The sequence below is a fragment of the Carettochelys insculpta genome, chromosome 1, assembly GCF_033958435.1.
Source record: "Carettochelys insculpta isolate YL-2023 chromosome 1, ASM3395843v1, whole genome shotgun sequence".
NCBI classification, from domain to species: domain Eukaryota; kingdom Metazoa; phylum Chordata; order Testudines; family Carettochelyidae; genus Carettochelys; species Carettochelys insculpta.
This window is the reverse complement of record NC_134137.1, coordinates 60,013,209-60,028,181: the sequence shown is the minus strand read 5'-3', so window position 1 is coordinate 60,028,181 and position 14,973 is coordinate 60,013,209. Positions and strand designations below refer to the sequence as shown.

The window sequence follows — 14,973 nt, the reverse complement described above, 5'->3', positions numbered from 1 at the left end:
GGGCATGAGAAGGAATCCAACCTGCATGTTTTGGGGATATAGTCACCAGCGGACAGTGTCAGAAATATGTCAGGGCACCATGCTAACCTTATCCATGCTGTCCCAGCTGGGGTGATGCATCACTGATGCCAGCCATGCCTGGAGGGGGCAAAAGTGCAGCCTGACAAACGGGACCACATATTTGCATGCTGCTGCGTGGTCCAGCAGGCAGAGGTACGCCCTGACGGTGTGCGGACACATGGACAGGGAACCTAGAAATTAGGCAAGAACCTGGAAGCAATGATTGGGAAGAAATGCCCTTGCATCAGTGGCATCGAGAACCTCCCCAATGAACTTGTGTTGAGTTGGGATCAGTGAGGACTTTGATGGATTGAGCAAGAGTCTCAGCTGGTCCAGAGTTTCTCAGGTGAGAGCTACCTTAGCTTCCACCTGATGGAACGAATGACCTTGCAGGAGTCAATTGTCTGGGTATGGGTAAACCTGAACACTGTTGGGGTGAAGGAACCCCACCATCGCTGCTATGCATTTGGAAAACAGCTTGGGGGCAGTGAAGAACCCAAAAGGAAGGGCCGGACACTGAAGGTGCAGGTGTCCCACTGTAAAACGGTTATCTCCAATTTACAATTGCTTTTTAAAACTTAACTCTCAAAATGCTGTTTTGATCCATTTAATGTGTCCCATGTTTAATTTATATTTTAGTTTCTTAATCAAAATGTAATGCTGTATCAAGAAATCTAAGTATTTTATGTTGATGCCTTTTTCAAGCTTGTAATTTCTTATAAAAAACAAACAAACTAATTTGACGAGATCTATTTTCCATAAAACCCTGTTGACAAGTGTTATGTTTATTATATACCTTTAATTCTTGATTGATCAAGTCCCTTGTCTGTCATTCCGGTATTCTGTCCGGGATCTGTTTTAGGCTGACAGAAGTATAATTACCAAGTTGATCTCATTCAGTCTTTTTAAATACTGGCACAGTGTTCCCTCAGCTTTCTTCTAGAACTTTTCCAGTGACCCAAAACTGATGGAAAATTAACATTAGAAGAGCAGAGAGCTCTTCAGCTAGTTACTTTACTTTAAAATCTCTCTGATGCAAGTTATTTGAACTTGTTCTAAAAATCTCTAACTTTAGTAACTGTTGTTTAACCTTTTCTTGAGCTACTGTTTGAAATGGAAAGTGCTCCACCATCACAATATAACTATCATCTTGCTGCTGGGTTTTTTTTTTCTCCCCCACCCCTTCTCCAGTGTGGGATTTCTGCCTTATCTAGATTATCATTGGCAATCCTACCATTTCCATGTGATTCATATTTATGACGATCAGCTTCCCCATACTTATATTTGTAATAGCTGTGTCTTTTTTTTTTTTTTTTTTTTTTTTCATAGCGACTTTTATTTCTCCAGTAAGTCAGTTTGATGTTTTAACTGGTTTGGTCTATTTTCTCACATGTGTGATTGTGGCTTTCTTTTGGCATTTAGTAAAAGTGTTGAAGAAAGCCTAATTGCATTTTACACTTTTCTGTTTAAAATCTTGGTCCCCAATGTTAACTGTTTTCCGCTTTTGTGAAACTGGCCCTTTGAAAGCATCAAATATATACCGACTATTACTTGTATGGACTTTATTCTGTTTGTACATAAATGTCATCAGCTTATTATGGTCACTTTATTTAAGCTACCACCAGCTTTTAGTTCTGAAATCAGTTCCTGTGTGTTGAGGTCTGATATAGAATTCTCTTGTGTTGAATGCAACATTTGAGTTGAGAAATTGTCATCTGAAGTCTTCAGAAGTTCTGAGCATAAAATCTCCAGTATAAATTGTTCAGATTGAAGCCTCTCAGAATAGTGCAGTGTTTTTTCTAAACATTGTAAATAGGAACGTAAGCAGTTAGTGTGCAGAGGCTCTAGAAGAATTCCACAGAGACTTTAACAATCCACACCCCACCATCAACTTATGCCTCGATTACAACGTGCAAGAGATACATTTCCTGGACACTACAGTACTAATCAAGGATGGCCTGATCAGTACCACACTGTACCGAAAACCTACTGATCGCTATACTTATCTACACCCTTCTAGTTTCCATCCTGCACACGTGACTAGATCCATTGTTTACAGTCAAGCTCTTAGGTACAATCGCATTTGCTCTGATCCAACTGACAGAGACCAAAAACTACAGGAACTTTACCAAATATTCATAAACTTGAATTACCCACCAGGAGAAGTAAAAAAACAAATCGACAGGGCCAGACGCATACCCAGAGACCAGCTACTCCAAGATCGGCCCAAAAAAGCCAAGAACAGAACACCACCGGTCATCACCTACAGCCCCCAACTCAGACCACTGCAACAAATTATTGAAGACCTACAACCTATTCTTAATCAGGATGCTACACTCCAGAAGGCCCTGGGTGACATGCCTGTTCTCTCCTACAGACAACCTCCCAACCTCATGAGGATCCTCACTAACAGCCACAGCCTATACCCCAGGAACACCAGTCCTGGAACCTTTCCCTGCAACAAAGCCCGCTGCCAGCTTTGTCCACATATCTTCTCTGGAAATACCATCACTGGACCTAACCAGGTTACTCACAGAATCACGGGCACTTTCTCATGCTCCTCTACTAACATCATATATGCCATCATGTGCCAACAATGCCCAGGTGCTTTGTATATTGGACAGACTTCGAACTCCCTTAGACAAAGGGTCAACGGGCACAAAACAGACATCAAAACACTCCAGATCCACAAACCAGTTAGTCAACATTTTAATGGAATGGGGCATTCTGTCAATGACCTCAAGGTATGCGTGTTACTGAAGAGAAATTATCTCACCGTTTTAGAAAGAGAAGTGAACGAGCTGACATTTATATTCAAATGCGGCACATTAACACATGGTTTAAATCGTGATGGGAACTTTGAATCACTATAGGGGCTCGTCTGCATACTTGGCTCAATCTAATTCTTGATCTTCCCCACCCCACCCCTCCACTCTCTGATTTTCTCATCTTGATTATCTTTTTCTGATTTGTCCTCCTTGCTTACTGTTTTTGGTTCTCTGTGTCTTAAATATTGAGTCTGTTCTGGTCTGGCTATGGTCTGAAGAAGTGGGTCTGTCCCACGAAAGCTCACCTAATAAACTATTTTGCTAGTCTTTAAAGTGCTACTTGACTGCTTTTTGTTTTGATCCTGTTACCTGGTGTGATTTGATGGTCTGTAGCAGACACAAAGTAGTACTCCATCTAGTTTTTTTTATTTTTTTTTTTAAATCTATCAGTATATTGATCAAGATTTTCTTCCATCAGTGACTCAGAAACAGGTACTAGCAGGTTTGAGAGAGTGTCATCCTAAATAGGTTTTATGCAGTGATATTTTTTTCAAACATTCCAAAAGCACAGAGACACGAATACTCGATAGACTGAAGTTTTGCTTATACATGAACAATTCCTTTTGTTTGTTATCCTGGGAATACAGGCAATTGAAGAATTTCTTTTCTTCACATTCCTTCGTGCATTGGTTTATTGATTAATTTTGTTCCCAGTGTCTTGATACTCTAATTGAGTGCTCATTAGTTTCTGCTTTTCACCCTCTACTTTTGTTGATAGCTTAATGCCCTTCTGAATACTCTAGTCAAACTGTCATCTAGCACAATGGTTTCCCATCCGCCCTTCCCCAAACCGTTCAGACTGCCCCCCCATCAAAGCCAATTTTAGCCCCTTTGTATGCTTCATTTAAATGAAAAGGAAAACTGCAACATGGATTTTTCAGACAGCAATTAATAACATTATTGGAAGATAATTAATTTTGTAATAATTAATTGTAACTTCGCAATTTATTTAAAACTTTTTTTCTATGATCAATTTTATTTATCTTTTATTTTTTCATGGATCCCCCTGCAATACCGTCACAGACCCCAGGTTGGGAACCACAGTCCATGGCTATGTCTACACTAGCCAAAAACTTTGAAATGGCCATGCAAATGGCCATTTCGAAGTTTACTAATGAAGTGCTGAAATACATATTCAGCACCTCATTAGCATGTGGGCGGCCGCAGCACTTCGAAATTGACGCGGCTCGCCGCTGTGCAGTTCGTCCAGATGGGGCTCCTTTTCGAAAGGACCCTGCCTACTTCGAAGTCCCCTTATTCCTATGAGCAGATGGGAGTGAGGGGACTTCGAAGTAGGCAGGGTCCTTTCGAAAAGGAGCCCCATCTGGACGAACTGCACGGCGGCAAGCCGCGTCAATTTCGAAGTGCTGCGGCCGCCCACATGCTAATGAGGTGCTGAATATGTATTTCAGCGCTTCAGTAGTAAACTTTGAAATGGCCATTTGCATGGCAATTTCGAAGTTTTTGGCTAATGTAGACACAGCCCTTGAAAATAAGCTCCCTTTATGCGGAGGCAGAAGACGTTCAAACTGTATAGTCCCCTTTCCCCATAGAAGGTGAACCAGCGTTCCTCTTACCAAGTCCCTCTGACTCCAAGCACAGGATTTGCAGCTATGTCTTTTGAAACTCACACTTGCTGCAAGTGTTTATATTAACATCTAATGGATTTTCTGAACATAGTATATGGCTGTAAGAAATAAACTAAAACTGCAATTCAAGGAACATTTATCACTGCATTTTTCTCTTCAAGGAGTGTAGTAACTGGGATATATGTGCAAAGTTGGTTTTGGTTTTTTTGGTTTTGGTTTTTTTTTTTTTTAATTTAGCAAATAAAAAGTGGGATTTTTTATTTTTTAAAAATGAGACTTATTCCATCACTACAGAATGTTGACAGATGTTTTGTGGAGATGCCTAATTCTTTCATATAAGGTTGCACCAATTATGAGACTTATGAAACCAATTGGGTATAATTTGCCTTATTAAAACATGTAACTAAAGTCAGCATCTTTTCATACTGTGGAATTTTCATTGTTTTTCTTGTCTTTTTGATATCAGCAACATTATCTCAAACATGAAGATTGGGAAGCGCCGTCTCATCCGTGATGTGCCTGGACCATCCAGTCAGATTTCATTTGATGATGATGAGCAAGATGACAGGTTTCAAAGAGGTTCCCTGTCTGGGTTGGCACGAAGCCAAACAAGGTACTCTGCTTGTCTGTTTTCTCTTCATGCTCTTCCTCTATGGACCAGTTAAGTTTTTAAATTTTGGTGGCATCAGCTATTTCAAAGCAGAAGAAGTCTCAATGAGTTTTTCTATGTCCCGATTCCAGATAGATGCATTATACCAGAGGAGCCAAAAAGAAAATAATGTTAGAAAAACAGTTCCATGGACCTTTTTTGCAAACGTGGTATTAAAGTAGATTCATGTAAGAATATAGTTAAATTTAATAAGCTAATTGAAGTAAATGCAATTTTTTTAGTACTAAACATGAATATTGCAAATATTTAGCATTAGTATATAATCTATTTTTTGCCCTCACTGTTGGACTTGTTTTGAGTGCATCACTTTTGCAAAATACTTTTACATAACATTCTCGATCAGCTTATGGGGGTGAGGGAAAAGCTTTCATTTTTCTACTGTCCTTAAAAAAAAAAAAAAAAAATTTTGAAAAATGTGCTTCCTTACTTGAGTTTACTGCTGTCTCAGGTATCAAAATTGGTTACCCTTGAACTAGTTATTTAAAAGGCTGACTTGAGAGCTCTCTCTGAAAATGACAGTTTCTTTTTATTTTTTTCAGTATTTACCCAGGCTATTTTTACTCACTTAAGAGAGCACTTATACTTCGTAACACTGTATTTAATGGTCTCTCATCCTGCATTTTGTCCCTAAAACAGTCTATCTGCATCTTCACAACCATTTGTCTTAGAATATTCTCTCCACATTTCTATTTCCAATAAGATGAATTCATTTTAAAATTAACGAAATCTGAGTTTAAGTGGAGGGTAGTGGGTTAGAAGTTTGAGAGAATCATGTTGATTAGCATATATGGAAATTCAGAAGGTGGGATTTGCATAACTGGGAAATTAAACATTCTTGAATCAGGAGCTGTACAGTATCCCTGCATTTCTGTGCTGGAACAGATCTTTCACTATATCAGAAAATTAAGATTTTAAGTGAGGAACAAGCAGAAGCACATCGATTCTTAAGCCGTGTAGCTCATACTGTAAAAGCGCAAAGGAACAACACTCACAGATATGTCATCAGAAAACATATTTGTAGATGCTGAAATGTTTAAAAGTAATATGATTATTTTTCTGGTATTGGCAATATTGTCTTACATTGGAATTACAAAGGCATCTTGAAGGGAGAGTGTCACATAGATGGGAATAATACATAAGGGCTCCACCTCCCAGCCCCTAAAATGCAGCAAGTGAAGGAGAGGGGATAGACAAAATTGAGGCTAAAGAACAGAGAATTGTTCAATGAAGAGCATGAGTCCTCACTGACTTGCATGGAAACTCTTGCCCCAAGATTTTCACTGTTCTTGGGGTGCTCTAAATGATGTAGACGCATTCTGAGTTTTTGCCTGTATCAGCCTGCTAAATTTAGGCTTATGATTTTAATTTAGTCTGTATCAACCTAGGATGAAACTAACTTCATTATGATGCAGTGTAACCATGACACTCTCAATAGTCTTTTTGATTTTGTTTGGCAAAAATTGTTGCAACATGTAAATAATGTGGGCTGTTAATATAAACTAAAAGACTATGTCTACACTATGAGATAAATTCAACTTTATTAAAATTGATTTTTTTTTAACTGTGGGTTTTATACATTCGAATTTGAGCATCCTCACCTTCCCACAGGCTCCCCACAAATTTGACAATTTGCTACCACACACACACAAGTTGCCAAACATCGACTGTTGCAGCAGTGTGTTGTGGGAACCTATAGGGCTCCTTGAGCCCTGTAGCATTCTGGGTATTTTCACTGGTCCAGCATGGGGGAAAAAATGATCCGCAAGTGGCTGTGGGTATCTAATGACATCTTCCTACATTTAATTTCCCTCATTCCCCTGCCACGTTACACAAATGTCCTTTTGTCCAGGTGGAATCTTGCTTGTATAAATGATTTGCTTTTGATAAGGGAGGGGAGGGGAGGGGTAGCAAAGCAGTTAGAGTATTCACCTGCTGAACCCAGGGCTCAATGCTTCTCATAAGAAGGTCTTCTCACTCTAGATCAGTGATCTGGAATGGATTAACCCATAACTCTGAAAAGAAATTTCTGTATCACTTAAAGCTTGAGCCAAAGCCCGTTGAAATCAATGAAATTCTTTTATTTGACTTCAATGGTGTTTGGATCAAGCCCATGCTGAGGTAATTCTAGAGCTAATATATTGACTTCAATGACCTTTGTCCCAAGCCCATACCAAGGTATTGCTCAGTCATGTTTATTTCTTGATGCTCCATAATCTAGAGGTGAATTACACTGAATGTCTGCCTTCTCAACTTTCAGTGGCACTTCCCATGCCTATCATAGTGCAAGCCCCCAGATATCTTAGTTGCTGGGGGGGGACTTCCCTGTCCCTGGCAGCAGCAAGCACCCAAAAAATCTTTCCCACCCTTGGAGCCCTAACTTAACGCAATCCAGTACATGGTGCTGCCTGGCAGCATGGTCAGCACCGAATGGCAGGCACATCCTTTTATTGGTTTGCGGGCTAGTCATGTGATGCAGTTGAGTGCACAAATTTAACCACTGAGAAGAAGTTTTCTCGGCCTCTTATGCAAGCACGACCCCCACAACAGCCTTGCCCGCAATATGGTGCGGCAGGGCAGCAGCTAGTGCCAGGCAGAGCAGAAAAAATTACGAAGTGTAGAGACAGAACCACAAAATCCCTGCAGGGACTATTTGTAATGGGTAGATGGGCTTACAGTGCTAACAGCAAAGAAAGAAAGATGTTTCTCAGGCTCTCAGACACACATGACCCCACAGCCACAGGCTTCCTGGTGCCGATGTGAAATTCATGGTCTTCCTGTTACCTAATTCCTGTGCACCCGAGAGCAGCAGCCAGAGCAGAACACTGTGGGGCACTGTGGGTTACATGCGGGGCACATCAGGAGGCTAATAAAGTCAATTTTAAGACGTGGCGCTTCCACACTGGCCTTTAAGCAAACTTCTGAATTCAAGCTTGACACTGTACCCATCAGGTGCTGACCCTATTGTGATATCAATATTAGTGCTTCCTAAGTTGAGCTAATGGCGTTTAGAGTGAAGACAGTCACGTGATAATATCGAGGTAACTGCCTTAAATTCAAGTTTATCTCATAGTGTAGACGTAGCCAAAGAGACTTAGAATATAGACCGTGGTGAGCAAACTTTTTACATTGGGCACCACTTTTCATCCATGCGATTAGCAGGGCCCCCCAACCCGTCTAATGTAATAGAAACTTCAGTTATGTTCATATGGGAAAAAAACCAAAAGCTTTTGGCATGTGTAAGATAAGTTTGTAGAATGTAAAAACATGATTAATCATCATATAAATGTGAATACAGATACAAAAAAGTCACATATGTTTCAACATTTTTAATGAGGGATGAGCCTGAGACTCAGCAGCTGATTGTGCTGTGCCCCTTTACAAAATTTCACACCCCGCAGAGGGGGCCTGCCCCCCCCCCACTTTGCTCACTCTGATATAGACAGTCAATCAGCTGATGTGGAATTTGGTCAAACACTTTAAAATAGTTTTAATAAAAGGAAAGTAAAATATGTTTTGCAATGCATTTGAAAACATTCCTCCTATCACGAATTATATGAGAATTCTCTGATCCTCTTAAGTACTGAAGTTACGGTTAGTGTGAAACTCTTGGTGTAATCATGCAAACTGTTTATTATACAGATTTCAACTACCTTCCAATCTCAAAGTTCAAATTCTTCCCTGTGGCTTTTTCTGAGTGAAAAATACCCTGAGTTGGCTTTCCCAGGGAAGGTTAGGACAAAATGGCTAAATTGAGTTGGCAGATATCAACAAATGGGTGGTGCTGCTTTATAGTAACTTGACATAGTCACTTTATACGTAAGGGTTTTGCACTAAATCATACCCGCATCTGCTACTAACGTTATTGGCGCTTATGAATGGATAAGAATTTGTAATCCCCAAATCTGTATTAAATTCCACTTTTTTGACTGCGTAATTATATTAGTCTCTCTCTGAAATAAATCCAGGATAGTTACATCTGTAATATGGTAAGATCAAGTCTGCCATAGTAGTTCTGACTTTCAGAAATCTGGTGGAAAGTAGAGGGATGAAATGTATGGGCAGGAGAGGCAAATGTTGCATGGGCAACAGTGAATGTGTAATAACACAAAGAAAGAACACTGGCATTTCACTGGAAATGTACACAGACAGGAGAGGTCAAGAGAGAGAGCCATGTTAGTCTGTATTCTACCAAAACAAAAAGGCAGTCATGTGGCACTTTAACAAAATCACTTTATCAGGTGAAGAGCTTTCATGGGACCGTCTGTTCTGGTATGGCTATGATCTGAAGAAGTGGGTCTGTCCCATGAAAGCTCATCACCAAATAAATAATTTTGTTAGTCTTTAAAGTGCTACATGACTGCTTTTTTGTTTTTGTAGGAAAGGTTAAATGATTAAAGGAATCATTTGTTCTTAATTACAATGTACTCATTTCCTTGTTTATTTTGTATTTATCTGCCTTTTGGTTTTGGGGGAAAAAAGCAGCTGATTTTGAGTTTAACACATAACCCAAATATTAGTTTTAATTCTTATACAAGAGATACTTGCTCATTGAATAGCTTTCTTTTTAAACAGAGAATCCTATTAAATGTAAAATAGATGTTTTGCTAAAAATCAAAACATATTTTAATAGTCCAGAAGAGAGCTCTAATAAGAGTGACTATCACAACAGTTTCAGTGTTAGTCATGTGACAGAGGAAAGAGTAGATACATAATCTTCCAAAAAGGCTGTTTACTGCATAAATCAGGGTTAGTTTGATTTAGCTGTTGTCTTTTTTTCCTGAATTGTGAAATATTTTGTACAGTAGAACAAAACCATAAAAAAACAAGAAATGCATTTTCCAAGAACAATCTATTACTAAGGTACCGTGGACTGGGAGTCTGGCCCCTGTGCCTCATTAATAGAGCAATCACTCAAATGCAACATGACTCACCAAGTTTAAATATGTAGTGCAATGGTCAATATGTGGGCATGTTTTTGAGCATATTCTGTGTTTAAAATTAAGTTTACAAAGTGGACGTTTTGTGAAATGTAAAATATAATTTGGCTTCTTTATTTATAGGAGAGGGATTCACCTAAAATCGAGGCTTAACATTTTCCCTGATGCTCCCACTGCTACACAAAGGACACCAGAATCAGGTTAGTGGAAAAGCAACAACCAAAATCCAAATGGAAGATATTCTTCAAAAACAAAGCAAGTCACTGCCTCATGGAGAGAGAAGAGGGGTTAACTGCTAGCTTGCTGGTTTCAGAGCTGGTCATAAATTAATGTGTGGTCATATCTGGTTATTGGTAGGCAAGACTTCCACATGGAGGCTTTTATCAAGACTAAAGTACATTAACAGTTATGTGGTATTGCATTAGATCTTGCTCAGAAAAGGCTTGAGACTACAATCACAGGGGAAATTGGATAGGATTAAAGTTTTGTGGCAGAAAGGAAATGTCGAAGGGCGCGCTTATTTTGAAGATGCCTGCATCTACACTGTTGATCAATTCAAAATCTGCACTTTGAAATTTGTGTAGCTGCCATTATGCTAATGAGGCACTGAATATGCACATTAGTGCCTCATTAGCAAGCTTCAAATTGCCTTATTACCATGCCACCTCTGACAGGAGGGTGAGAGTGTAGAAGCAGCCTTACGCACTCCCTAACCTACTGTTTGTTCAGCTGAACAGCTTTTGAAACCCTTTAATTGTGTCATTAGATGACATGTTGTCTAATCTTTTAGTCCTGCTTGTGGCTATTCTCTGAACCCTCTCCAGTTCCTTAGCATCTTTATTGAATTGTGAACAGCAATATTCTAGCCATGACTGCACCAGTGCAAAAAAACAGAGGTAGAATAACCTCTGTGCCACTACTCAAGATCTTACTGTTTATGTACCCCAGGGCTGCAGTTGCTCTTTTGGTTCCCTCATTACACTAGAAAAGTGGTAGGCAGCCTGCAGCCCTCAGGCCACATGTGGCTCACTGGGGCTCCACCAGCGGCCTGTGGACGCCGCTGGCTTCCCCTCTGCCCCAATTGCCTCCTGTGCACCAGAGCTCCACACTTCCTATGCTTCCCCGCTCCCAGCACTTTTGGAGGAGGAGTGAATCCCCGTATTTGTGCTCTGTCCCTGCTACTCTCCTTCTGTCCTAGAGCTAAAAACCAGCTGCAAATAGCTGATTTACAGTGTTCAAGCTTTGGGAGGATGGGGGAGGAGTGGGAACAGCGTGCAAATCAACTGATTGTCAAATTCCAAAAGTGCAGGGAGGGAGGGGAAGAGCAGGTGAGAGCAGGGGTCCAGTGGCCCTGTGTGCAAGAGGTGTGTGGGGTCATGGGAGGAGGGAGCAGCCAGGGAGTCTACATGCTGAAGGTGGAGCCCCAAGTAGGCCATAAGCTGCCATGGCTCACTGAAGGAGGACTACTCGTGTCCCACCCACTATATGTGGTGCCCATCCCTGCACTAGGATGTCCTGTTCAACTGTTTATCCACCGTGATCCCCAAATCTTTTTGAGTGAGTGCTTCCCAGGAAGAGGTTCCATAGTGTCAAAACAAACCAGCAGACCTGTAGCACTTTAAAGCGTAACAAAATAATTTGAGTATCAGAGGGGTAGCCGTGTTAGTCTGGATCTGTAACAGCAACGAAGGGTCCTGTGGCTCCTTATAGACTAACAGAAAAGTTTTGAGCTTGAGCTTTCGTGAGCACAGACGCATTTCATCAGATGCACCTTCGTTGCTGTTAAAAATAATTTGAGGTGATGAGCTTTCGTGGGACAAACCCACTTCTTGGTCTGAAGAAGTGGGTCTGTCCCACAAAAGCTCATCACCTCATAAATAATTTTGTTACTCTTTTAAAGTGCTACATGACTGCTGGCTTGTTTTGTTAGAATACAGACTAACGTGGCTATCTCCTGTTACTATTCCATATTAGCAAGTAGCCGCTGATTTTATTGAATGTAGTCAGCTTCTGGGATGGAATGTGAACACTGTTTAACAAAATACTGCAATTACCTCCTTCTAAGAATCAGATTAGTGTGTGTGTGTGTGTGTGTGTGTGTGTGTGTGTATATATATATATATGTATATGTATATGTATATATATATATATATATATATATATGTATGTATATTATTAGGTTTTTTATTTTTTTTGAACAGCTTGTTTTTATGTATAAAATCCAGAATATGCAGAATAGTGCTCTTTTATACTACCCATCTGAAAAATACATATTCAGCTGGGTAAATTTTGGGTTGATTCAAGCATGTTCAGAAATAATTAGTGGTGGTGTTGATGGTTTTTTTTAATGAGTAACTTTTTGAACTAGCTTGTACACAGCCCTATAAAAAGCAGAACTGCAAAAGTTGTTCATTCTATTTTAAAGATCCATGTACTATTTATGCATACCCTAATTTCTAACTAGACTGCAGCACAAGAAAAATGTGAAGAAAGCAAGTGAACTTTACAAGATTTGTCATAAGATACCAAGAAGGATGCATCTTTCAATTTTTAATGGCATTTTCTTGTTTAATTCCCAGTAGCAGTGAGGTATGCTACAATAGATTTTAAGGCAGAAGCCTTTTTACCTAAGTGTACTGATCATGAGCCTTACTGTAAAACTGTTTTTCCATAATAGGAGGAAATTTTATTCCTTAACTTATGTCCCCTTGTTTTCTTGTTAGCGCATATTAGTGTATATATTGAATTGAGATGTTTAAACACACCATGAATTCAAGTTGAAATTTTGAAATCCTGAATATTTAATGAGAAATCCTGGGAAAATTGTTTTAAGACTGTTATAGGTGTTAATAAGGAAACATTCTGAACTATGCTGTTTTTCTGTTCCATAAATGTAAGGTTGTTTTGCATCCACCATGCTTGTGATCTTTAACTCTGGGCAGTCGTTTTAAAGAAGACTGTGTGGCAAATTATCAGAACATAATGCTTAAAGGATAAAGTAGAAGCAATGATTTCTTTATAATTAATGTTGTAATTCAGTTTTCATTAATTTTTTGTGGGGAGTATTCTTCTAACAACTCTAAACCAAAGAGTGTTTACATGAAAATGAGTAACTGATGAGTGTGGCTAAGGCAGAATTCATCTGCCACGTATGAATTAATTTGAACAAGATTTTTCTGATTTACTGATCTCAAAATAGAAAAGTTTCCCAGAGTGGAAAAGTCTGCATGTGTCTGCCTTTTTATAGCAAAAGAAAGGGAGAACTTAGTTTACTGGACTCAACTAGTTGATATGGTCAAGAAGAAAAAACATTCATTTTAAGCAATTAACATTTGAAATAATAAATGTCAGAATGGCTCTTACCCACTTCACTGTGTGACTTCTGAAAACTTAAGCTTTCATTTTAAGGAACTTCTTGCAGAGAGACAAACATAAAAATGTAAACACATCACAAAGGAGGCTTTTCAATGGAAAGGGATAATTTTTTTGCTAAAACCCACAGTTAACTAGACAAACTAAATTAGAATATTTAAAAAAAAAAAAAAACTAAGACTTGATAGTTAGAAAAGTCTTGTAAAGGCATTTCTGCCAGATCTCTGCTTCCAAATACCATGCATCATCTTGCTTTCATGGTCAACAATCGTTAGTTGTAGATTGCCAATGGCTTGCTTTCTGTGCTCAAGAATTAAAAGAAATGAAGCAGGAAGGAATGTGTAAATGAATAAAAATGCTGGGTGAGATGAGCACTGAATTGGCCTGCTAGAGGTTGTGTATAAATGTTAGATATGAAGCCAAGAGGTAATTAAATACTAGGACTCGTAATATGTAATGCTTTGGTCAAATTCCAAGGATGTTGGTGGGTTGGGTAAGCTATCAAGGGAATACTAGAATATTTGAGAAAGGACTGTTAATGGAAAACATGAAGGTTTTTTTTGGCAGTTCTGAAAGCAAAGTAAACTGAAGAAGTAACTGCCTCAAAATAAATCTTGTAAGAGTGATTGGAAAAAAATGCAGTTTTAGTTCTCACACACACACACACACACACACACGTGCGTGCGTGTGCACTATTTTACAACATTGTACAGTTCAGGTAGAAAGATATGGGCCTAATTTTTTCAAAAGTGACTAGTGATTTTAGGAATCATGTCTTTTGGGTGGATTGAGATCTCTGAGTCTCACCACTTGAAAGCCTGTCAAATTGGACACCCGGAAATTCTAGTTGCTTCCGAAAACTCTAGTTATAGTTCCAGTCTCGATGTTTGCAGTGTAGTCTTCCGTCGGGTGATGTGATGACTGGGGAACAAGAAACATAGAGGGAAACAGGGTGGACGACGAGCAGTACAGTGATATAGCAGTTACACAGAATAGTCATGCACATGTCTTTGAGGACAGCATTAAATTATTTTTTAAAATAGATTGTCATTTATTGCAGGCATAATAAAGAAGTGAATCTTGAGGAAATTATTAAATGTTATCCTTTTTCACAGATTGTACCTTAAAGGTAGTGAGATGAATGAGAACTAAAGATTTCTCAGTCTTTTGTATTCTAGATTTATTGACTTTGGAATTCAAAATCTTAACTGTCATTAAAAATGAGCAATCTGACGAACCGGGTAAGGTTCATGGTAAATAACTGGGAACATTTGCTGATGTGGGCTGCCTCAGTGAAGGAGAACATAATCATGAAATATCAGGAAAGTCCTTTTTTTTCCAAACTTGATGGATTATTGGTTCTTAGTGTCTGTAGATCCAGGGCTATATTTTCACCCGTCTTTTTATAGGTGAAGGTTTTAATATATTTAATGAACACTTTAAAATATGGGTTGTTGTTGTTGTTATTTATTTTTAAATTTTGATTTTTTTTCTTTAATTGGCATGACTGCAGACTG

The 14,973-nt window shown here is 39.0% G+C and overlaps 1 protein-coding gene across 3 annotated transcripts in view; it reads left to right on the top strand.

Annotated features, from left to right (window-relative positions):
* The window catches only part of MRPS31 (mitochondrial ribosomal protein S31), a 40,820-nt gene that overhangs the window by 14,447 nt on the left and 11,400 nt on the right, over positions 1-14,973 (top strand). For all 3 annotated transcript variants that reach the window (XM_074982590.1, XM_074982583.1, XM_074982575.1), the window contains exons 4-5: positions 4,944-5,090; positions 10,208-10,284. In XM_074982590.1, the coding sequence (XP_074838691.1) occupies positions 4,944-5,090; positions 10,208-10,284 (224 nt within the window). The remainder of the gene's footprint in view (positions 1-4,943; positions 5,091-10,207; positions 10,285-14,973) is intronic.